Source organism: Sarcophilus harrisii, chromosome 2 (genome assembly GCF_902635505.1).
Source record: "Sarcophilus harrisii chromosome 2, mSarHar1.11, whole genome shotgun sequence".
In the NCBI taxonomy this organism is placed as follows: domain Eukaryota; kingdom Metazoa; phylum Chordata; class Mammalia; order Dasyuromorphia; family Dasyuridae; genus Sarcophilus; species Sarcophilus harrisii.
Window position 1 is genome coordinate 594062065 of NC_045427.1, and position 26725 is coordinate 594088789.

At 32.6% G+C, this 26725-nt stretch overlaps 1 protein-coding gene across 2 annotated transcripts in view; it reads left to right on the top strand.

The window, feature by feature from the left end:
• Positions 1-26725, top strand: part of PARG (poly(ADP-ribose) glycohydrolase) — a 116987-nt gene that overhangs the window by 32889 nt on the left and 57373 nt on the right. The window contains exons 8-10 of one of the 2 annotated variants that reach the window (XM_023494628.2): positions 11502-11588; positions 14195-14287; positions 17472-17629. In XM_023494628.2, the coding sequence (XP_023350396.1) occupies positions 11502-11588; positions 14195-14287; positions 17472-17629 (338 nt within the window). The remainder of the gene's footprint in view (positions 1-11501; positions 11589-14194; positions 14288-17471; positions 17630-26725) is intronic. The other variant, XM_012540194.3, reaches the window with a different exon arrangement.

Here is a 26725-nt window from a genome sequence, read left to right on the forward strand (position 1 = left end):
AACTCCAAAATTCTCTGAGCAATTACTCTCATTTAGTCGTATTTGTACTATTAAAATTTTGTTTGTATTCTTTTTTTGAGAGTTTGCCACAAGGGGGTGCCATGAAACCATCTGGGAAATTGGTTTTCAAATTCACCCTTAATCTTTAGTATAGGTTGAAGGAACCTTAGAATCAGCTGTTCTAAGGTTTTTTAACTTGAGGGCTCCACTCTACGTGTGGTTAAATTTCAGAGGATCTTTGAACTTGTACGATTTAAAAATATACACTTTATTTTCACTACCTCTTGCTGAAATTAGCATTTCTTTCCATTTTGAATATATGTAACAATCACTAGACTACTGTAAGGGGCCATGATGCATGAAAGGTTCAGAATCCTTGATATAATATAGACTGTGACCACTACATTTACCACTAAATGACTCTGGGTTCAGTGATGTCCAGTGATTTGCCTATGCTTATACATGCATTCACATTAGCATTATAATTGCATCCAAGGCTCATGCCATTTTTCTTTCTTATTGAGAGAGAGAGAGACTTTTTAGAATGAAGCAGAAATTTACTTAGTGTGTAATTTATGGGATAATCTATGTATTAGCACATAATGTCATGCATTTTAGTTGACTGACATTGTACATCCTGGAATTTGTATCTGGTGTTACTGCCTTGAGTACAAGCATATCTTGTTTTATTGCACTTCGCTTTATTATGCTTTATAGATGTTGCATGAACTGTTTATTTTTTCCCCTAAATTGAAAGTTTGGGGCAACCCTGAGTCAAGTATGTCAGTTCACACTATTTTTCCTTTTTTTTTTTTTTTTTAATTATAGTAACTTTTTATTGACAGAACCCATGCCAGGGTAATTTTTTTTTACAACATTATTCCTTGCACTCACTTCTGTTCCAACTTTTCCCCTCCCACCCTCCACCCCTTCCCCTAGATGGCAAGCAGTCCTATATATGTTGAATATGTCGAAGTATATCCTAGATACAATGTATGTGTGCAGATCTAAACAGTTTTCTTGTTGCACAGGGAGCACACTATTTCTCCAATGGCATGTGCTCACATCATGCCTCTGACACATTTTGACAATTATTGCAGTATTTCAGATGTTTTTAATTGTTGTATTTTTATGGTGATCCATAATCAGTGATTGGTGATTTTTGTTGTTACTATTGCTGTTGTCTTGGAGCTGTGACAGACCATCCCTGTATCAAATTAAGAACTTTAGATTCTATAAATGTTATATTTTCTAACTATTATTTTTAACTATTCCACTTGAGAGGCTGTTCCCCTGCTTCTCTCCCTTTCTTTGGGCCTCCCTTTAACCTGAGATAACAGTATTGAAATTAGGCCAATTAATAATCCTACAGTGACCTCTTGCAGCTTGTCCTTTGCCCCTGCTTTCTTTAGCTTCCAGCCAGCACAAAGGTGGCATGAATCTGACTCCACCTCCAAGAGTGGGCTTGTGGGCTTCCTGCCAGAGTACTCTGTGGCCCTAAGAGCTTTTTGCTTATATGAGCTCTCTAAAGGTGTGAACACAAGCATTGTTTCTATCAATTCAACTTAGTACCTTGTATCAAGTTCTGGCCCATATAACATCATCTTGTAAGATCAGATCAGTCATACTGAACCATGCTAAGTTAGATAATTATTGTCTCTATCAACTCTAATGAGTTAACACTTTATAAAGATTCCAATAACCTCTAAGTATTCAAATGAAATGAAGGGTTAGTTGATTGTGGGAAATTTCATTGTTGTCTTGTTTTAAGAAATTGCTACATCTACAACCCCCCCCCCCCCAACCTTTAGTAATCTACCACCCTGATCAATCAACAGCTATCCAAAAATTGAGCTAAGTCTCTCCGTGAACAAAAAAATTTATGACCTAATGAAGGCTCAGCTGATGATGAGTTTTTTTTTTTAAGCAATAAAGTATTTTTAAATTAAAGTTGATTGAACACTATTGAATACTTAATAGACTATATTATAGTATAAGTATGACTTTTATCCACACTGGAAAACCAAAAAAAAAAATGTGACCTTTTCTGTATTTGCTTTGTTATGGTGGTTGGGAATTGAACCTCCAATGTCTTTGAGGTTATGTCTGCATTATTCTACCCTAGAAGCTCTCTTTGAATGGATTTATAAATTGCATTCTTATAGAGAAAGAGAAATTTGAAAATATCATTTAAAAAACTGTAAACTAGTGAAAGATTAGGGTGATTTCTGTCAAAATAAGTTAAATCCATGTTGTTATCTCTAAGATAGGAAAAAATTTTTTTATTGTTAAATAGCATTTATTCTAATCTTCTCATGTTGTGTTTTGCCTGCCTGCAGAAGTCAAGATGCATGATAGTGTGTCTTTAAGGAATTGAAAATATCTTTTGGTTTATGTATAATGACATTTTGCTTTGGTGTTGATTTACAAATGATTGATGGCTAGGATTATATATATTTATAAAATAACACATAATTCACGGATGGAAGAGATCCATTAAATGATAAGTTCTTGACCCAGAGTTCATGGTTAGGTTTCAAAGGGTCCAGGGACTTGGATGGGAAAAGCATTCCTTTATTATTATTTATATCTTTTGTTTCTTTTGTAATCTTCTGTATTTTATTTTAGGCAGTTAAAACTTTATTCTGAGTAAGATTCCATAATCTTCAAAAGAGTAACAGTGAGGACCAGGATGTAAAAAAGGTTAAAAACCCTTGTCTTAAATCATTTCAATAACCATACTTATGTAGGATCATTACCTAATATTCTAATTCAGATTGCTAGTCAGTACTAATTCAAATTAATAAATTTTGAGAAATAAATTCTCTTTTGTGAGTGGGTGTGGTATGAGTATAGCATTTCCTATTTTGGAGCAAATTTATTGCATTTTTTATTATTAAAGAACAAAACATTTGGCATGTATACAAAGGGTCTGTTAAATCAAGATGAGATGAGGCTTGATGAATTTTAATAAAAATGTCAGTGATTTTTTTAGGCTGACTAGTTGAATGAGTCTTTTAAAAAAATCAAAAACCTTTGGACTCATAAAATTCAAACTAAAAATGGGTAGTCTTTAGGAAGTACTTTTGAAAGTACTTGAGACTGAATATGGATCACAATATAATATTTTTACTTTTTTGCTATTTGCTTACTTTTTGTTTTCTTTTTTCCCCCTTTTTCTTGTGCAGCATGATAATTGTGGAAATATGTGTAGAAGAATTGCCTGCCTTTCAAAAGTTATATAGGTACACATAAGCACAAATCATCATGCATGTTGGTTAGTTGGCTGTTCTCAAGATTAAGTATTATGCTTCAAATTTATTGAATTAGGTTTAGTACAGGTGATTTGTCTACCAATTTGTTATACTTCATTTGTTTCAGAACTATTTTAATTTTATCCTGCTCTTTTAGATGTTCTAATTCTAATCTAACAATTTGTAATACCTACAATCATTATCACCTAGGTGCTGCTAAATTTGTGAATTCTCACACTCTGGATGTGGACTAGGAACTTGAAAGTCTTTTATCTTTTCCTGTACCTCAGGAAGGATAAAGAACATAATTTTTTTTCTCTTTTTTAAGCATCATCATAACACTTAAATATCTATATATCTATTCTAATGTATTTCTTACGTGTATATCTAGGCCGTGTTGGTTTTTTTTTTTTTTTAAAGAATATAAGCAGTTGGGACAGATATATCAAGACAGCTTGGTCTAGCTCCACACAGTTCCATGTGCATCTAAAATTTTGTATATTTATTTAATAAATAATACCCCGTTGGCCTAGGAAATTAATGATTATCTCAACAGATTAAATATTGTTAGTCACATCAGAGCAGTAGGTATCTCTATGTACTTTACGTTGTACTTGATGTTGTGATAAGAGGGATGTAAATATGAGACAGAACTTGTAGCATTCAAATAGTTTGCATTGTGTTTGGACAATCAAAACTCCAAAGAACAGTCAGAACTATATGTAATCAGATGCTGGTGAGTTGTATGAAACAGTATAAGTGCCATTAGCAGCTGCAAGAAGATTATTTTTGACTTGGGGATAATCAGGGAAGTCTTCAAGGAGAAAATTAAGGAGATGGAAAATATGCCACGGTGTTTAAAAAAATGAGACAAAGAGAGAGAGAGTTAAAAAACCACCCTGGTGGTAAGAGCAAAGCACGTTAAAGATGGTACATAAGTGTGAATTGTATGTGATGGATGCGACACTAGAAAAATGTCTTAACAGGAATAGAGTTTGTGTTTGGCAGTAGTAGGAGGTAAGTTTTGGCAAGTAAAGCAGACTGTTGGAGGACCATATAATTAATTTTCAGATTATCACAGTAGAAAGCTTTGAGAAATAGCATTTTTTCCCCTAATAAATGTAGTTTTAAGTAAAACAGAAATAATTAGTTTCTAATTCACAAACTAGGAATCAGAGTTCAATTTTTAAGCTTCCTTTTTGGAATTTTGAATACATTTACATATAAACACATACATAAAAATATTACAAATCATGGTTATTAGCAGACCATCCTACAAAAACAAAGAAAAAACTATTTAAATCCCATGAACCAGAATTATAGAGTTTCAGGGTTGGAAGGTTCATTCCATACTGAGTCAAGAGTCCCCTTTACTTTAAATACTCCATTGACAAAGAGGGGTCTATGGACGTATTCCTCTTTGAAGTACCTTTGTTTTGTTTTGTTTTGTTTTGATCATGCCTTACCTTTTAATCTTTGAAACTTGTACATATTGTTCCTCATTCTATCTCCTAGATAGAAATAGAAATTTAATGCCCCTTCCACATAATAGTTTTTTTCAAATCCTAGCAGATCACTATTATGTCCCTCTAACATTGTCTCTAGGATAAATACTTTAGGTTCCTTCAGTGTGATGTCTTTCATCATCTGGTTGTCTTCCTCCAGATGCTCTATAGTTTATCAGTTTCTTTCTAAATGATGATTTCCAGAATTGGACCTAATTATTCAGAATTATCTTATTTAGAACAGAATACAATGATCTTTGGCAACCTTATTGTAGAAGTTGTATCTCTGTAGACTAAAATTATATTGGCTTATTTTTTTTTTTTTGGCTGCCATATATAACATATACTATACTTTGCTATACTATTATGTAATATTCTGAATATATATGACATAGATACATGACAATTTATAACCTGTCCCTCAGTATAACCTTGGCAATAGGAATAGGGATTTATCCCCTTGGTCTTAAACTTATGGATTTAGTTGTAGATCCCATGGCCTGAGTTAAGAAGTAAGAAGACTGAGAGAAGGGAGTACGTTGATGATGGGATGGGGAAGTATGGAAAAGCATTCCTCCTGATTCTGGATCTTATGGTAGATACCTAGAGCTAGGCTAAAAAATAGAAATGCATTTTTCTTACTTCCCTTTTTTTCATTCTCCTTGACAGTGGGAATTGGGAGTACAGGGATAGGAAGGTAGAAGCTTTTTTTCCTTTTCCCTTGCTTCTGCTGTTAGCCATTGGTGGAAGAAGGACAATTCAAAGGAAGAAGAGTTCTTGGAGCAGTCTAGCCAAATTAGCCATTTGCTTGTAAAATATATATATATTTTTAAAAAGTTATCACCTTTCTCACATACCCATACTGGTTGTGGGACTCTGTGAAAGTTATAACTCAGTAGTGCTTTCTGTAGTAGATGTCTACCTGTATTGGTAGTTTTTTCTCCCTGGAGTATCCCTCTATCAAGGAATTCACAGGGCCAGTTCTTGCCCCTGCCCTACCTTTTGATCTTTTAGTGTTATAAAAGACAACATAAATTTAGTCTGGCATGACCTATTTTTAATGAGATGGTGCTGGGTCTTTGTGAACACTTCTAGATATTTTACTAGTTTAGTACATATTCTGGAATCTTGCTAAGAATTCAAGTCAAGCTCACTGGCCAGTAGCAGATTCTAATACTGTTTCAGGAAAATACTTCTGTCCTTTATTTCTTCCAAAATATTTATTGATCGGTTAGCTTTATGGGCAATCTGCTTGTCCTACAGTTCTAAGGATTTCCTTTTAATCTTTTTGTGTATTTTGTGGAGGCTTTACTGTATCCAGGGCTCAATGTAATTAATATTGTGTCATCTATGAATAAGAGCATTTGGAGAATCTTAGCTATAAATCAGCAATTCTATTGCTTTATAAGAGACATCTTCCATAACATTAGAAAACATCTTAGTTGAGCAGCATTAGTTACTCTCTTTCCCATACTAACTTTGATTGAACTACTTTGCATATATTTGAATTTAATTAATCTTATGTTTTTGCTGTTTTTAAATGTACTTATTCTTCTTTAGACATAGTAAGTATTTAAATATTTGCAAAGACTTTCTAGTTTTATATTTCTCTTGATTATCAAAGTTATCTCTCTAGTTGAATTTGTCATTAGTCTGATAATTTCATTTTTTAAAAAAAAATTATTTTCCCCTCACTTAATATTTTGTTTTCCCAATTACATGTAAATTTAATTTTCAACATCACATTTTATAGGATTTTGATTTCCATTTTTTCTCCCTTCTCCCTCCTTTCCCAATCATAAGATGTCAAACAATTTGATAAAGGTTATACATGTACAATTATATTAAACATCTTTTCACATTAATCCTCTAATGAAAGAAGAATCAAAGCAATAGAGAAAATATCATGAGAGTGAAAAAGCAAACAAAGAAAAAATAAGTGAAAATAGTGTGCTTTGATCCATATTCAGGTTCCATAGTTCTTTCTCTGGATGTGGATAGCATTTTTCATCGTGAGTCTTTTGGAATTGTCTTAGATCATTGTATTGCTGAAAAGAACAAAATCTATCAAAGTTGATCATTATACAGTGTTGTACAGTGTTCAAAGTTGATCACTGTCTACAATGCTCTTTGGGGTCTAGTCGTGTTGCACTCAGCATCGGTTCAATGAAGTCTTTCGCATTGGATTTTTCATTTCTTGATCATATTCTATAATCTCTCTACTTTTATTCATAGGTTTTTTTATGCTTGGAATACTCTACTTCCTGTCTCTAATCAAATTCCCAGATTAAATGCATCTCTTCCATGTAGTTTTTCCTTTTTTTAAAAAATTACTTTTTATTTTTCTCAATGCATACAAAGATAGTTTTCAACATTCACCTTTGTAAAACCTTGTTTTCCAATTTTTTTTTTCACTCACTCCCCTCTACCTCTGCTCATAGACAGCAAGCAATCTAATATTTTAAATGTGTGTAATTCTTCTAAACATACTTCCACGTTTGTCATGCTGTGCAGGAAAAATCAGATCAAAAGATGAAAGGAAAAAAACCAACAACAAAAATGGTGAAAATATTGTGATTTCATCCATATTCAGTCTCCGTAGTTCTCTTTAGATGTGGATAGCATTTAACATCCAAGGTTTATTGGGATTGCCTTGGATCAATGAACTTCTGAGAAGAACCAAGTCCATCACAGTTGATCATAACATAATCGTCTTGTTTTTGATTCTACTCACTTCATTCAGTAACAGTTCATATAAGTCTCTTCAGACCTCTCTGGAATCATCCCGCTGATCATTTCTTATAGAATAATATTCTATAACATTCACATACCATAATTTATTCAGTCATTCTTCATCTGATGGATATCCGCTCAGTTTCTAGTTCCTTGCCACTACAAAGAGGACTGCCACAAACATTTTTGTAAATGTGGGTTCTTTTGCTTTTTTTTAATGCTCTCTTTGGGACACAGACCCAGTAGTGGCACTGCTCAATCAAAGGATATGCATAGTTTGATAGCCCTTTGGGCATAGTTTCTAATTGTCCTCCAGTATGGTTGGATCAATTCACAACTTAACCAACAATGCATTAATTAGTGTTCCAATTTTCTCACATCTCCTTCAACATTTATCATTATCTTTTCCTGTCATCTTAGCCAATCTGAGAAGTTTGAAGTGGTACCACAGAGTTGTCTTAATTTTCATTTCTCTAATCAATGGTAATTTAGAGCACTTTTTCAGATGACTAAAAATGGCTTTAATTGCATCATTTGAAAATTGTTCATCCTTTGACCATTTATTAATTGAGGATTGGCTTGTGTTCTTATAAATTTGAGTTAATTCTTTATATATTTTTAGAGTCGGATAATTTATATATATAACTTTTTATTGACAGAGCCCATGCCTGGGTAGTTTTGTTTTTTTTTTTTTTTTAACATTATCCCCTTGCACTCACTTCTGTTCCAACATCTCCCCTCCCTCCCTTCACACCCTCCCCCAGATGGCAAACAGTCCTATACAAGTTAAATATGTCACAGTGTAACCTAGATTCAGTATATGTGTGCAGAACCAAACAGTTCACTTGTTGCACAGGGAGAATTGGATTCAGAAGGTAAAAATAGCCTGGGAAGAAAGACAAAAATCAAGCAGTTTACACTCATTTCCCAGTGTTCTTTCTTTGGATGTAGCTGCTTCTGTCCATCCTTGATCAATTGAAACTGAGTTAGATCTCTTTGTTGAGGAAATCCACTTCCATCAGAATATATCCTCATACAGTATTGTTGTTGAAGTATATAATGTTCTCCTGGTTCTGCTCATTTCACTTCACATCAGTTCATGTAAGTCTCACCAATGCTCTCTGTATTCATCCTGCTGATCATTTCTTACAGAACAATAATATTCCATAACACTCATATACCACAGTTTACTCAACCATTCTCCAATTGATGGGCATCCATTCATTTTCCAGCTTTTAGCCACTACAAACAGGGCTTCCACAAACATTTAGAGCCGGATAATTTTAGAACATAATTGGAAGGAGCTTTGCCATTGTAGAGCCTTAAGGTTCTTTTTTTTTTTTTTCCTTCTGAGGTAAATATTGAAAAACCAGATCATGTGTGAATTTTCTGTTCTCAAACAGTTATGACATTGTAAAAATGCGATCTCTTGTTATGTTTCTGTATGTTTCCATTGAGAATATCCTAAGAGTATGAATTATAAATTCCCCAATATTCCCAGAGATATAGAAAAGCAGCTGTTGTATTTGCTGATATTTTCTTAGATCTATAAAGCATAATCAGTGATCATTTTCTTTTGCGATATCTTATAAATAGAACCCTGAGTACATTTAAAATTGTGTAACTTTTAATATATTTAGTGAGGTTCAGTTATTCTTCCTGACTTAATCTTAAGTGATAATGGTATTTTCTCACATAATGCATCTGGAAACAGAGTTTAAATGTGGTCACTACAGTATCATCCTAGCCCAAAATAAATCACTGTAAAAATATTTTTACATTATTTCTTTTCAAGAGCACTGCCTCTGTGGTCAGAGGACCTAGGTTCAGATTCAACTTTTGAAGCTTATTACCTTTGTGACTTTGAGCAAGTCACTTTTCAGGGCCTCAGCTTCCTCATTTGTAAAATGAAGTGATTGCCCTGTGACTTCTAAGTATTCCTTTACCTCTGGGTTTTTGATGTTGGCTCTTAGGCCATTTTTTCTAAAGGCTTGTTTTCTTCTCTGCCATTTTTGGTCTATGAAGTAAAATCTATTAGTTTTCAGTCATCCTTTGCCATGTTTTGCTAATTACTTTGTACTTTGAGCTCAGGCTCTCATTGGCTGCCATATCTCTCCGATGGTCTCAAACAATTTATGTAAATCAGGCCTCCTTATTATGACAACTGTTTGAGACAGCATGGTGCAGTGGAGGGGAACTAGCCTCAGTGTTAAGGAGATGGTTGTGTGACCCTGGCCACATCACTTAACCTTTTGCTGTCTTTGTTTGAGAGGCATCTCTTGTCTGCTGCTTCATAGCTCTCTGTTTGAGAGTGAGGTGAAAAGGAATGATAACACAATCAATGCTAAATTGTGTAAAAGCAATGGTTGTAGCCAAAGGAGGACATTGTATATAAAAAGTTTTAAAAAGATATAAAAAAGCTATGTGTTCAGTTCTTGATTCTTGACAGTACCACTTAAAAAATGTGAAGACTAACATTTCCCCCTCGATTATTTGTTGAAAACCAGTAGATGATAAGAACAATGTTTTTAAATGAAGTTGTAATCCATATGGATAATATGACTGAAAGATCATGGTGGGGTTGGATTATCAAAAAGTTGCATGAGCTTTCAAAAAAATAAAACTCAATGAATTTGTTCTCTTGTTAGCTGCTGTCTTCTATTCTTCAAAGTGTCAGCCCTCATTTGAAAAGTGTTAGAAATATTCACTTTTTCTCTGCAAAAATATAGGTGTCTTTTTTTTTTTTTTTTTTTTTGATGAGGCAACTGGGGTTAAGTGACTTGCTCAGGGTTATACAGATAGGAAGTGAGGTCAGATTTGAACTCAGACCCTCCTGACTTCAGGGCCCCTGCATAATATAATGCTTCAGTGGTTTTTTTTTTTCCCATCTAAAATTTAATTTTTCTTTTAATTTTGCTCAATAGTCACACTTTTTGACTGAAATTCTTGATAAGAATATTTTAGATTTTTTTTTAGATTAAAATTATTTAGATTTAAAGGATAGTTTACTAATAATTAATATGAATTGACTTAAATATGAGCTTTCTTCAGTTTGGAGGGTTAGGGTTAAAACAGATGATGCCAATTTCCTAGTTTTGCCAGCAATAGATTTGACTTAATACTTGAGACATAATTTACAGAATTGTTTCAGTTAACTGAATTCCTTAAATATTCTTGGAAAGAAGGAATAATGAATGTTTAGCTTTTCTTATTTGAGGCACAAACCTTTTAATATTTTAGACAAATTCTCAAAAAAAAGTTTTTCATGAAATGAAGGTGTCCATGTCTTCCATCTGCCAAGGAAAGATACTTATGTGAAGTGGCCATAACTGGTACTTCATCTTCATGCAAGGTTAGTTATGACAGTTGGGAGAAACAGAAAGATTGAATAGCTTTTGTTTGTTTGTTTTTGAGACATTTCATCTAAGTAAACTTCTGTAGGTTTAGATGGAACAATGCAAGACAGTGGTCTCTATGATATGATTTGACTGTTCCAGGTCTAAAAGAAACATCCCTTCTCTGCTTTCTCTCTCCTTTAACCTTCATATGTAGGCTAATCATTTGGTGGCCTAGAACTGGTGTAGGGAAAGTTGGAAATAGAAACCAGAATTACATTGTAAATGTCTGCTGGTAGTATACTCTCTAGCTTTTTATTTTATTTTATTTTATTCCTTTGCTTGAGTTTTTAATCATGTTTCATTGTAGTTTCCTAATATCATTCTGTGCATGTGTTATTTGACTTATTGTTCAGGTTATACTCTTTTTATTACATGGAGAATACTAGTTTATAATGAAAGTGTTTTAGATCAACACTTTTGAAAGTACTTACTGAAATCTCTCTTTGTAAACAAATTCTCATTTTCCAGTAACACTACCTGGATGGATCTTTGCCCCCAAAATAGCTTACCTATTGCAATTTGTGAAATACTTTTATTTATTTATTTATTTTTTTGCACAGTTACACACTAATTTAAAAGTAAATGTTTTTGTTTTTGTTTTTAATATTTAGGAGTTGAAGGAAGATGCTCCTGTTAGGTCAGAAGACAGAAGGTTTGATTGGCATTTTAAAGATAATTCATTCCACCTTAGACATGAGTTGAGTATTTATTTACTGGCTGTCATTCTGTTTCCAGAGAGGAGTGCTTTGTGATTATCATTTATGTTTTAAATGTGGCATTTTACAAATAGTTGAAATACAGATGGCCCTGAAAAAGTCCAGTGTTGTAATGTGTCACTAGATAAGTGATATTGTATAGCTTGTGACAGTCTGCATAACAAGACCACAGCTACTCATGTGTCAATTGGAAAAGAAAAAGAAAGGTACCCAAATGAGAACAGTCAAAGAAGCTGACAGTTTGTTTGACATCTGAGGTGAAATGTATTGAGGTCGAAAATGTTTGAGTATATTTAATAAAAGTATTAATATATTTCCTATATTTGAAAAAATAATTTATTGGTGTTTTATTATCTTACCTTACAGTTTTCCTCAGGATACCTCTCCCTCCTTAATTCAGCTCTTCTAACAAATATTTTTTAACCACCAAAAAGAAAAAAAGCAAGGGAAAAATCAGTCTAACTTATCAGTATATTGAAAAAGTTTATAAATATGTGTAGTATACTGCACTTGTGGACCTCCCATCTCTGCAAAGAAGTGAAATGGGGAATACCTTCTCATATCTTTCATATCTGTTCTTTGTAATTTCACAACATTAACTTGATTTTTTTTTGTGGTGCTTTGTGTGTAATGTAGTATAGGTATTGTGTATATTGTTTTGTTGGCCCTCTACTTCATTTTGCATCATTTCATCATCAGATCTTGTCATGTTTCTCTGTATTCATCATGTTCATCATTTATTATCACAGTAATATTCCAATTACATTCATGTACCACAATTTGTTTAGCTATTTCCCAATCAATGGGAATTTATTTTGCTGTCGCAAAAAAATTCTGTTGTAAATATTTTGGAATATGTGGGGGATTTCTTATCAATGACTTTAGAGTAAAAGCCTTGTAGAATTCCTGACCACTCACTTTATTGAATAAGTCCAAATTGTTTCCCAAAATGGTTGTACTCGTTCACAGTTCCACCACTAGCAAACCAGTGGGACTGTCTTTCCACAATTCTTACTTCATTGAATCTTCACATATTTTGTCATTTTTGTCAATATAGAAGGTACAAGGTGAAATCTAGGATTATTATGATTTGGATTTCTTGGATCTGTTCATTCATATGGTTGTAAATAGTTTGCCATTCTTTTGAAAATTGTTTCTTCGATTCTTAGGCCATTTTTATCTATTGGAGAATGACTTTTCGTTGTGTGTTTGTGTGTGCACGTGCGTGCATCCATGCATATACACATACATTCAGATATATAAATATATATATGTACACACATATACATGTTAATTGTTTATCTTGGTTGCCAAATGCTTATCAGAAAAATTTGATACAGAGATTTTTTTCCCCTACTTTATAGTGCATAAAGACAAAACTTAAAAAAAATTTTTTTTTCTTAAATAGGCTTCATAGCAAAGACTATTTTCAGTTCTGCCCATTCTGATCACAAAAGCTTCCATTAAACCAGCAGTTCATCTTCGTTTATTAAGAGCCTACTCTGTGAAAGGCACTGATGATGTAATGGGGGGAAAAAAAAGAAAACCTGTCCCTCCTCAGAGGCATTTTAACATTTTCCTGTAATTTTCTTGTTGGAGTAGGTTATGACTTAAAATCAAATCCTGACCCAAAGATCCTCTAAAATTTTTGTTTGTTTTTTAAACATTTTTATATACATTTATTGTGCCTTCTTTCTCACTCCCTATACACAGACTCTCTTTACACATGATCCAAACACTTTGAGTAACTGGAGATAATTCACTAAGTTGATTTTGCTGAATTTTTCTTGACCCTAGTACTAAGAACAAAGAAAACAAGAGACCTTTGCTGCGGGTCTGTGTAGTAGATCTAAACAACTAGAAATCAATAAAGCAGAACTGTCCAAAGTGGGGGTAGGCTCTCTTTGGGGCTTCTTCCTTGAGCTTTTCAGGCAGAGGCGGGCTAACAATTGGGGGTGTATGCTATGGAGTGTTAAGTATATAATTTTTTCTAGGAGTTTATTGCAGGAGTCAAAAAAAAAAAATAGACTTGTACTGAATTTAGGACATTGAGAAGAGAGAGTAGAAGAGATTTATGCAAAAGATGTGAAGAGCTAGAATAATCAAAACGTGGTACCCAAGTGACAGGTAAAAGAAAGTTTTCTAGTATTGAGGATGTATATTATACATCTCTTCTGAGACACAGGAAACGGTTGGCGGCAGTATACTGGACCCGGAATCAGGAAAACCTGTTCATGTAGTTTCTCAGACACTCTGGGACTCTGGCTGTATCCCTTAACTTCTGTTTGCCTCAATTGTTCTTGGGGCTAAAATGGGGCTCATTATAGAATATATTGTGCAAGGTTGTTGTGATCAAACAAGATACTTGTAAAATACTTAGCACAGTTCTTGGCATTTATATAGCACTAGGTCCTAGATAAATACTTATTCCTTTCCCTTTTCCCCAGGTTCTGGGCTTGCAGAAACAGTATTAAAAGGTTTGCTACATCTACAAAGGGAAAAAGTCTTCCTTACAGTTTTATGTAGTAATTAAAGAATCTTTGTTTTTGTTTCATCCTGATCTGATAAAGTCTCTTGTTGGTTTGTAGGTCCTTGAAGAAGCAGAGGCCCAGCATTTATGTCAGTCCATTCTGCCTGATATGGTGAAATTAGCCCTTTGTCTGCCAGATATTTGCACTCAGGTGAGTAGATACAGGCCGTTAATATATGCTTGAGTGGCTTGGAATTCCTCACAAACAGATTCATTTCCTATAGATGAATTTTTGATAACTAAGGTCAAAAGGGTAGAAGAAGAAATATTTCTTGTAAAGGTTGTAATCATTCTTTCACAATCAGGAATAGATGAGAAAATGCATATGTGAAGGCTCTCATGTACCTTTCAATTTTTGAGCTTTTGTCAGAATCTTGTTTTACTCAGAGGCTCAATCTCTCTCTCTTTTTTAAAAACATATTTACCAAATGACTTTACTTTTTCCCAAAACATATTAATGGATTTAAATAAAATATCTGATTTCTTAAATAGTTTAAACAAACAACATAAACCAGTGTACTATAGAACATCCTTACTCATAATACCTCTTAACATGTTTTCTGGCTTGGATTTTAATTTTTTACTATTTTGAAAAATAATTGATGTGAGTCCTCATTTCTGTCTTATAGATTAGTGTGTTTAATTTTCTTTTGTTTTTCCCTCTTACCTTTTTCCATCTGAGCTTTATAGAATATCAGTTACGAGGACTTTGAATTAAGTTGGCTTGTTTGCTTCTAGTTTTCTTACAAGCTAAGTAAATGTTCTTGATAGCAAGTCAGAAGAAAAGCACAGTAAAAAAATGTATACTTTTTTTTTTTAGAATGGAATTTGATATACTGTTTATAATTTTCTGATATAGATGTCTTTGAGAATTTATATCTTATATTTTCTCTCCTTGTTGGAGAGAATATATTACTTTTTAAAGTGTTTTTTTCATGCAAAAACTTCACAACAAAGGTATTATATGTTTTAGGGAACTGTTATTTTCACTCAAGGTCAAACTTATGAAACTGAGGACGTTCATTGTGTCGTTCAAAGGATATTGTCTTATAGTATCAATTAATCCCTCCAAACTGTCTTAAAAGAGAATATTTTCCTTGTTTTACATAGTAATAGTGAAATTGATTTTAAGACAAGTTAATTTTAAATTTTAAAATAAAGAGATCTGATTAAAAACTGAAGTGAAGTGCGTGATTTCCTGACATCTAACCCAAATTGAGATTTATTTTATTGTTTCATAGGCATTATTAGTTTAGAAAAATTTCTCAAGTTAATTCCTACTGTGTAGAATGAGGAATATATTTTATAAAGTCAGTTGTCTTTTCTCAAAATGTGTCTCATTAAATATTTTTTATTACTTTTTGATGCTTTAAGTTAAATTCATAAGGGAAGAGATTGCAAGAGTCTGAAGTATTAGGCAGAAATTTTTAGAGAGTTAGTCCAAGTCAATAATCATCACATTTTTAAACTTTGTGCTTCTTATTTATTTATAGGATATGCATTTCAAAAATCTTACTAAATACATTCTCTTTAAAAACCATGGGCTTTCCATCCTAAGATTAGTGGTACTTTGACTCTAAAAAACTCATTTAATTTTAATTCTATAAGTACCAGTTTGATCATTTCTCTCAGGTTTGGTGCTGAGGAAAAATTTTTTAATGAAAATCTAGATATATTCTAAGCTAGTGAGGAGAGTTTTGATTCTCCTTTTTAAAATATTTTACTTTATTTCCGATTGAGAAGCACTAAAATAGATTTAATAAATCAATAAAAGTTTTTTACTTACTTGAAATAACTATTACCAAGAGAGGAGATTGTTGATTTTGTGATAAAAATGTTTTAGCCTTTTGTTTTGCTTTTTAAAATTTTTCTTACTGAAAAATTAATTTTAATATTTTTCCTTTTAATTAATTCCTTTAAATATGCAAATATTTTTTCCTGTGATTTAAAAAGGAAACTATATTATAACTTTGCAGCTTTCATTTTTCTTTTCTCTCCTCAGATTTAGTTTGGTTATTGATTCTAAGTTCTGGGAGTTATTCAGTATTTGTAGTACTTCCTTTATGTGTGATATATATTATAACATTCATATTTTAACAGTCAGATTTTTCTGGCTGTGAATCCACATTTTTTTGACTTCAAAGCTGTCTCTCCTCTACACCAGTAGTATCAAATTCACATTCACATGCCAGTATTGTCACTAAATCACACAAAAGGATCCCCATAGGCTTCATATTGACTTAGATAACCACATATTGATATTATCTTATGGTTGTGGGCTGCATTGACACTTCTGCAAAACACATGATAGTTAGTTTTAGTATTTATTTATGTGTATATGTGTATAAGTATATGTTTGAGTATGTGTATACAAACATGTATATATATGTGTGTGTGTGTATATCTATATATACACATTTATAAAATTGGATAATTCAAAATTTGGATATTTTTATATTTTAAAATGTTCATTGTTAAGAAACATTTACTATTTCTAAAATATTTAAAATGCTATAAAAATGTGCAGAGGTAGACTATTTGGCTTTTCTGGAATTTGCTTAAAAAGTGTTCAATATAATTTGAAAAATTATAAAAAAATATTTTAAACCTGAGTTCTCATTGAAAAATGCCCAACTTCTGATGCCTGACATTTTCTCCCATTTATATAATTATAATACCATTATCTCACATACCCTATGTATGTGACCCTATAAGATAAGTAGAGCAAGTATACTTTATAATAAGGTAATTGAATCATGGAACTTAAAAATTTGCCTCTCCTCACACAGTTAGTGATAGTTAGGAATCTATCCTAGGTTTTTTGCCTCTCAGCTCACCTGTTTAACCACTGTGGCATTGTTCTAAAAACTTATACTAATTTTATTTTATAATTCTTAATCTTAAAATGTCTGCATCTCTCTTTTTTTTTAACTCAAGTGAGCACAAGACCAAAATTATAAATTGCAACTGTAGTATTTGCTTTTTTTTTTCCTGTTAGTCTTTAGTTTTGATTTTTAAATGATGTGTGTAATGTTGTATTTCATCTTTATTGCTTTAACAGTCTTGTTTTTCACTGATAAGTAGTGCTTTGTGTTCTCTTCACTATTATTATTATTATTGATTAGAAATCTGCAATTCGTCAAATGAGAACAGCTTTTCAGTCTTCCAGGATAAATAGTCCTAGATTTTAATGATGCTGCTGATTTAAGAACCCAGGAGTGGTCCTAAATTAGTCCTACTCTAATTTAGTAAATGTAATTTTGTATTTCTGTTTCTCAAATTGCTAAACTAATTATTTGCTCTTCTCTTTTGTGTGTTTTTGTTTGCTGTGTCAGCCAATACCTTTACTGAAACAGAAGATGAATCACTCCATCACGATGTCACAAGAGCAGATTGCTAGTCTTCTAGCCAATGCTTTCTTTTGCACATTTCCACGCCGAAATGCTAAGATGAAATCGGAGTATTCTAGTTACCCAGACATTAACTTCAACAGGTATATTTTCTAAGTCCATTTAATTAATGAAAGCATGGAAAGGGATGGAAGGTACATTCTGTTCAAACCCCAAAGTATATAACTTTATGCTACTAGTAGCTACAAAAAAAAAATTCTTTTGATTTTAAAATTAAGGATTAAACCTAGAGTATGTTAGAATAGATTAGAAATTGAAAGCCTGTGAAAAAGTTAATTTTCCTTTTGAATACTTCAACAGTTTAGTTTTTGGAAGGCATGAGGATATTTTAAATAGTTAAAGGAAAAAATTAAGTTTAAAACTTTTAAATAGTTTGAGAAAAAACTTCCTTGCAAAATGTTATTGGTATTTTAAAGCTTCAAGTAGTATTTCTGAAACACCCTAAATCAGTACAGTATCTTTTTTTTATTTGTAATTTTTGCTTTTTTCCAATTGCATATAAAAACACTTTTAAACTTATTTTTCAATTCCTTACTATCCCAGAAATGCTGCTACAAACATTTTTTACATATGTAAGTTCTTTTCTCTCTTATGATTTCTTTGGGATACAGACCTAGTAATGACACTGCTGGATCAAAGGGTATGTGCAGTTTTATAGCCCTTTGGGCATGGTTTCAAATTGCTCTCCAAAGTGATTGGATCAGTTCACAACTCCACCAGCACTGCATTAGTGTTCTAATTTTCCCACAATCTTCTTCAATATTTATCATTATCTTTATTTCAATTTGCATTTCTCTAATCAATAATGATTTAGAGTGTTTTTTTATATGACTATAGATGATTTTCATTTCCTCATCTAAAAATGTCTTTATACCTTTTGACCATTTATCTATTGGACAATGGCTTGTATTCTTTTTTTATTTTTTGGCTTTTTGCTGAGGTATTTGGGGTTAAATGACTTGCTTAGGGTCACACAGCTAGGAAGTGTTGTATCTGAGACCAAATTTGAACTCAGGTCCTCCTGACTTCAGGGCTGGTGCTCTATCTACTGCATCACCTAGCTGCCTCAATAGCTTGTATTCTTATGAATTTGAGTCAGTTTTCTACATATTTTAGAAATGAGACTTTTTTTTACAATCAGAAACACTGACTGTAAAAATTTTTTCCTCAGCTTTCTGCTTCCCTTTTTGACTGCCTTGATTTTGTTTGTGCAAAAACTTTTAAATTTAATTTAGTCAAATTTATCAATTCTGCATTTTATAATATTCTCTTATTTCTTCTTTGGCTATAAATTCCTCCCTTCTCCAAAGATCTAATAGGTAAACTATCTCTTATTCTCCTAATTTATTTATAGTATCACCTTTTATACCTAAGTCATGTAATCATTTTGACCTTATCTTGATATGAGAGATTTACGTCTATGCTGACTGAGTTTGTGACATAATATTTTCCAGTGTTTCCAGCAATTTTTGTCAAATTGTGAGTTGATTACTGTGGTCATTGACTATTGTGTCTTCCATTTCCAACCTATTCCACTGATCGATTATTCTATTTCTTAGCCAGTATCTTAGCAGCAGGTGACTTCTGCTTTTCTTTTTCTTTAATAACATCTTTTATTTTCAAAATACCTGAAAAGATAGTTTTCAGCATTTACCCTTGCAAAACCTTGTGTTCCAGATTTTTCTCTTTCCTTACCCCCTTCCCAAACCCCTCCTCTAGACAGCAGGTAATTTGATATAGTTAAATATGTTTAATTCTTCTAAACATATTTTTCACATTTGTCAGGCTGTGCAAGAAAAATCAGATCAAAAAGGGGGGAAAAATGAGAAAGAAAAAAAAGCAAACTACAAAAAGAGTGAAAATACTATGTTGTGATCCACATTCAGTTCCCACAGTCCTCTCTCTGGGTGCAGATGGCTCTCTCCATCACAAGTCTCTTGGAATTGGCCTGAATCACATGAAAAGAGCCATGTCCATCACAGTTGATCATTACATAGTCTTGTTGTTTCTGTGTACAATGTTTCTTGGTTCTCCTCACTTCACTTAGTATAAGTTTGTGTAAGTCTCTCCAGACTTTTCTGATGTCGGCCTGCTGATTGTTTCTTATAGCACAATAATATTCCATAGTATTCATATACCATAACTTATTCAGTCATTCTCCAACTGATGGGCATCCCTTCAATTTCCAATTCCTTGCCACTAAAAAAGGCTGCCACAGACATTTTTACATGTGTGAGTCCTTTTCCCATTTTTATGATCACTTTGTGATACAGACTCAGTAGATATACTGCTGGATCACACAGCCCTTTGGGCATAGTTTTAAATTGCTCTTCAGAATGGTTGGATCAATTCACAACTCTACCAGTAATGCATTAGTTCCCACTTTTTCCATATCCCCTCCAGCATTTTTCATTATCTTTTCCTGTCATATTAGCCTGATGACAAAGAATAGCTTTAATTTTATCATCTAAAAATTGTTCATATCCTTTGACCATTTATCCATTGGGGAATGGCTTGTGTTCTTACAAGTCAATTCTCTATATATTTTAGAAATGAAGCCTTTATCAGAGCCCTTGGATGTAAAATTTTTGGTTGGTTTTGTTTGTTCAACTAGTCTTTTAATTTAATATAATCAAAATTATCTGTTTTGCATTTCATAATGTTCTCTAATGACTATTGCTTTAAAATAGAATTTCAGGCTTGGTATCGCTAGGCCACTATCCTTTGCATTTTTAAAAAAATAATTCCCTTTGTGAATTATTGTGAACATCTTCATAGATCCAACCATTCTGGAGAGCAATTTGGAACTATGCTCAAAAAGTTATCAAACTGTGCATACCCTTTGATCCAGCAGTGTTTCTACTGGGCCTACATCCCAAAGAGATTTTAAAGAAGGGAAAAGGGACCCGTATATGCAAAAAATCTTTGTGGCAGCCCTTTTTGCAGTGGTAAAGAATTGGAAACTGAGTGGATGCCCATTAGTTGGAAAATGGCTGGGTAAATTGTGATATATGAATGTTATGGAATATTATTATTCTGTAAGAAGTGACCAGCAGAATGTTTTCAGAGAGGCCTGAAGAGACTTATATGAACTGATGCTAAGTGAAGTGAGTAGAACAGGAGATCATTATACTCATCAACAGTACTAGATGATGATCAATTCTGATGGACGTGGCTCTCTTCAACAATGAAATGATTCAAATGAGTTCCAGTTGTTCAGTAATGAAGAGAATCAACTACACCCAGAGAGAGAACTATGGAAAATGAGGGTGGACCACAAATAGCTTTCCACTCTTTCTGTTATTGTTTGCTTGCATTTTTGCTTTCCTTTTCAGGTTTTTTTTTTTTTTTTTTTTTTTTTTTTTTTTTTTTTTTACTTTCTTTCTAGATCAGATGTTTCCTGAGCAGCAAGATAACTATATAAATATGTATACCTATATTGTATTTAACATATACTTTAATATATTCAGCATGTATTGGTTGACCTGCCATCTAGGGAAAGGGGTTGGGGGAAAGAGGGAAAAAGTTGGAACAGAAGGTTTTGCAAGGGTCAACGTTGAAAAATTACCCATGCATATGTTTTGTAAATAAAACGCTATAATTAAAAAAAAATTAATTCCCTTGATATTCTTGACCCTTTCTTTTTATAGATGAATTTTGCTATTATTTTTTCTAACTTGATAAAATACTTTTTTGGCAGTTTGATTTGTGTGGCATTGAATAAGTAGACAGATTTAGGTAGAATTGTCATTTTTATCATATCAGCATGATCTACCAATGAGCATTTGATACTTTTCCAGTTGTTTAGATCTGAGTTAATTTCCATGAGAAGTGTTTTGTAATTGTTTTCATGTAGTTACTGGATTGGTCTTGGTATACAAGCACCCAAATATTTTATTTTGTCTATTGTTATTTTAAATGGAATTTCACTATCTCTAGTTTCTGGGACTTGTTGATTAACACATAGAAATGCTGAAAATTTGTGTGGGTTTATTTTATATCCTACAAATTTGCTAAAGCAAAATTGCTTTCTCATCTTATTATTGTTGCTGACATTTCTAAAACTGCACTAAATAAGAGTGGGCACCTTTGCTTAATTAATTCCTATATTTATTACAAAAATTTCTTGTGTTTGTATTTCCATTGCATTTAGTTCTTGCTTTTGATTTTAGATATATGATTTTTATGAACTTAAAAAAAGATTCCTCTGTACTTATACTTTGTAAGATTTGTAGCATGAAGGAGCATTATTTTGTTAAAAGTCTTTTCTTCATCCATTAAAATGGTCCTGCAGTTTTTAATTAATGTTTTGGTTTTTAGTATAATTGAATAATTGGCAGTTTTCCTAAGTTGAACCTTGTTGCATCAGTGCTATAAATTCCACTTGCTTATAATGTTTTCTTGGAGAAATCCCTATATTTTTGCCCACCTGCATTTTTGATTTCCTTCACAGGCTAATAGTATACTATTTCAAACTGATTCTTTTTGTACAGCAAAATAACTGTTAGGACATGTACGCTTATATTGTATTTAATTTATATTTTAACATACTTAACATGTATTGATCAACCTGCCATTAGGGGGAGGGGATGGGGGGAAAAGGGGGAAAAATTAGAACAAAAGGTTTGGCAGTTGTCAATGCTGTAAAATCACCTATACCTATAACTTGCAAATAAAAAGCTATAATTAAAAGAAAGAAAGAAAGAATAAACTGTGGCTGTCCATAATAAGCAAAAAAAAAAAAAAAATTTTTTTTTTCTTGGAGAAATTCCTGTAGTCTGGGATTTTGTTTAATAATTTTTAGTCAGTATTCATTAATTGTATTGGCATATATTTTCTTTCTGTGCTTTTTCTACCCCTAGTTTAGGTATTAGGATTATACTTGTTTTGTACATGGATTCTGGTAGGGTACTTTCTTTTGTGATTTTTGAGGATAATTCATATTGTGTTCTTTAATAACTTGATAAGCATTTTCCGTGAATCTATCAGGATAGGAGGTGTGTGTTTGTGTGTGGGGTAGTTTCTTTATAGCTAGATCTCTTTTCTTTTCTGTTATCAGATTATTTAAAATATCTACCGGTTCTGATAGTTTGGGTGTTTTATGTTTTTGAAGATACTCTCCTATTTCTTTTATGTCTTTTTTTTTTTTTTAATGATTGTGCATAATACTTCTGATTATTCTTTTTATTTTAGTTTTACATGATTTTACCTTGCTCATTTGCAGTTCTATGATTTTCTGTCCAGCTCTTCATTGGGCTCTATTTGGGTTTTTTTGGTGGGGGGGGCGGGGGAAGGAAGTAAAGATATTGGAGTGATTTGCTATTTCCTTTTTCAGCTCATTTTATAGATGAGGAACCGGTGGACAGGTAAACAGGGTAAAGTGGCAAGGATCAAATAGCTAATAAGTGACTAAGACTACATTTAAACTCATAAAAAAAAAAAGTCTTCTGACTCCAGTATTAGTATTCTATCTACTGTACCACCTAGCTACCCTGAGAGTTTGAGTTTCATTGGTCTTTTCAGGAATCAGCTTTTGATTTTATTTATCATTTCTATACATTTTGGGTTTCCAATTTATATTTCTCACTTAATTTTTAATATTTTCTCTTATATACTTTTGTTACATTTATTTGTTGGCTTCTTAATTTTTAAAAACAAATATTCAATTCATGTATGTTTTTAAGGGTATGATTTTTCCCCTGAAGACTGCTTCAGCTACATTCCAGAAATTTTAGCATGTTGTTTCATCATTATGATTTTGTTTTTACATAGTTATTTCTGTGTTTTTTCTTACTCACTCATTATTTGGGATTTCATGCTACATCTCCGTTTCTTTTTGTATCGTTTTTGCGTGTGAGCTCTCTGAACCCATTATTCTTTTTTTTAATAGTATTATGGTCTATAAAAATGTAACTGTTTTTACATTTTTATTTATGTCTTTTTGCAATATTTCTGTGCCCTAGCACATGATCAGGTATTCTAAAAATTTCATGAAATACTGATAAATAATTATACACACACAGTTTCATGAAGTGCTGATAGATAATTGCATACACACACCCATATACACACATCCTCTGCTGGAGCCAGATGACTTGCATAAACCTCCCTCGCTTAAATCCAATTCACTTGCATGTCATGGCATCACCTTTCTAATATGATGGTCCTCTTCGATAACAAAGCACAAACAACAAGAAGGAAATAGATCGATAGAGAGATCTTTATATCTATCTATACACATACCTACATATGTATTTTTTCCCATTTAGACAATATTACTTTTTCTCTACTTTCCCCAGCAATTTGTTCAGTTCCATATTTTCTCTTTTGTTTATCTTTTTGTTCGATTTATCCAAAATTGAAAGGGGATATGGAAGTCTCCTCTCACTTTTGTTACTGTCTGAGTCTTATAGTTCTAATGTTACCTTTATGAATTTGTATGCTAAGACATTTAGTACATATATGTTTATTACTAATGTAAGGTTTTTGTCTGTGCTTCCTTTTAAAATAATACAATTTCCTTCCTTAATTCTTTTTTTTTTTTTTGGGGGGGGGGGGTTTGTTTTTGGTTTGCCAGAGAGCACAATTGAAAAACCTGGGTTTTTGTGTAAGGGTGGGTGGGTGTGGGAATTCCGTTGATGCATAATAAAAAAAAATTTCAATGTGTTTTTTTGTAACCAACAGAATGTATGATTTTTGATTTCTTAAGTAGAATGCCCCTTTTTTGTTTTGTTGGATTATTTAATCCATTCACATTTACAGTTATGAGAATTAGGTTCATTTTTTTCTCTGTATCTTATCAGAGTTATTGTGCTTTCTTTTCCCTTATCTTTTGCGTTTTGTCAATTTTGCATTAAGTATGTATGATAACTAAAAAGCATGCAGTGACCTGTGGTAATGGGGATCTCATCAATGAGTTCAATTTTCTGCTTGGCATCACTACTTTCAGGAAAAGGAGAGGGGCTTTTTCTTCAATGAACGGAAACAATCTGCAGCCCCTTGTAACTGAGTAAAGGTCAAATGATTACCTGAGTTTAAAAAAATACTGAAAAGGTTCAGGTAGCTGAGTTAACTGTATAAAACTTATTAGAATGAAAACTAGATTACTTACTGAAGTGTAAGGTTTTAAAAGTGTATGACTCTTGTTGTGATCAAACTTTTTTTTTAAAGGAAAAAAGCAAATTATCTCAAATGAATCTTATCTTAAATGTTCTGAATAATATGATGGACTTTTTTCCCCCTCCAAATTGCATGTTTCCAACAGATATTATTTCAGAAGGAAACATATTCCTACAATTATGCTTTTATACTTTGGCTAAGAGTGGTTACTCAAGAGCCAGCATGCTGTAATTAGCAATGTATCAACAAAGGCTAAGAAAAAACTGAGGCAGTACATTATGGATCAAGTATTTGGAATGAGAAGTATCTGTATTCAAATCCCACTTCAAACATTTATTGGCCACTTAATGCTAGGCAGGTCTACTAGGTTTTTCTCTCTGTTTCAACAAAGGATTCAATTGTTTCCTGCCAGCTCTAAATTTGTGACCTTCTGAAAACATCAAATCTTTCTCATTTTTAAGTAACTAATGAAAGTTGAAATTACAGATTTAATGTTATGACGAATTCAATATTATATTTTGGATCATTTAGTGAGAGAACAGATTAGTAACCTTTGAATATTTGTAGTTGTGTACTATTGAAGTATATTGCCCTTCCCAATACCTGTTGGATGTCACATTTATATTGAGCATCCATTTTTTGAACATGGTTACTAGCTATAGTTACATTTTTATGGCATGTAAAAGATTTTTACTTCCATTATCCATTGGTGGGATATGAGTAACCTGGGTTATGAGTTTCTGAATCAGATAAAGCAGTGGGAGTATGTGGTTAAAGACTGACGTCAACAAATTGAATAAATCGTCCTTTTATTTATTATAGTGCTCTTACAGTCCTGTTTAGTTATGTTAAATACCCCTGACCTTCTCCTCTGCCTGCCTTTCAGTGTCCCAGAATGCTTAAATATCCATAGAAAAAGCTTCAAATTTGATTAGCATTGATGCTGCTGAGATTGCTTGGAACCCAAAAGGGCAAAGATAAATAGTGGGTAGCAGCAGTGGTCTGCCCTTGGCAGCTTTTACATCTCTCAGCCCCTGTTTTAGATTGAAATACTGGCCTGGCCACTTGACAGAACATCTTATAAGAGAAAGAGTGACTTCCTGGCTGAAAATTTAAAGTTGAATTTTATCAATTACTTCCACTTAAAATGAGGTGGTTGTGCCTGTACTTGATTTACAATATACTTTAATGGAATGAATCTTTAACTTTTTAGTACATGATTTGGAGCCAAGAATCATATTTCATTAATTTTATATATTCCTGTGAGGGAATTGCTTTGTTCACTGTGAGCGTGTCCTTGAGTCAGAAGGATAGAACATAATTCTTTTACATTTGTTCCTTTTAGAGTAAAGACAGTTTGCTTTAAAAAAAACTTTTCTTAAGAAGGAGAAGTTGCTTCTAAAGACTAACCTTTACTATTCACATGCTTAACTAAGATCCTTTTGAGATGATTTCATTGTATTTGCCTCCCTAATGCAAATCACAGGGCTTGACATATAGTAGGTGCTTAATAACTTCTTGTGGAATGAATATTGACATTTAACTGTTACATCTTCCAAATTGAACTAGTGATACAAAAGGGCTGTCGCTGTTGATGGATCTCTTTTCACTTTCACAAAGTATTACTTCAAGTAGTATACATACCTCGAACAAAGAAGGAACCCAGAGTTGGAGATTATAAATAAAAAACTAATGAAAACATAAAATTGCATTGTTGTGGGAAAAACATACAACAAAATTTGTTATATGATTAGGCTTACTAGGCATAATTAAATAGACAAGCAGGACATACTTAAAAGAAAAACCCCACAGCAACAGAGTCTGAATTCTGGTATTTGAGATAGTAGACAATAAATAAACTGAATTTTCCAGTTAGTAGTAGACTTGAAATTAGGAAGACTTGAGTTCAAATTCTGCCTCAGAATTTGTAGCTATGTGATCCTGAGCAAGTTTCTTAACCCCTTCTCACCTCAGTTTTCTTAGCTTTTGAATGAAGGAGTTGGAATTGATGGCTTCTAAGGTTGCTTCTATGTCTAAAATTATGATCCTACAATTCTTCC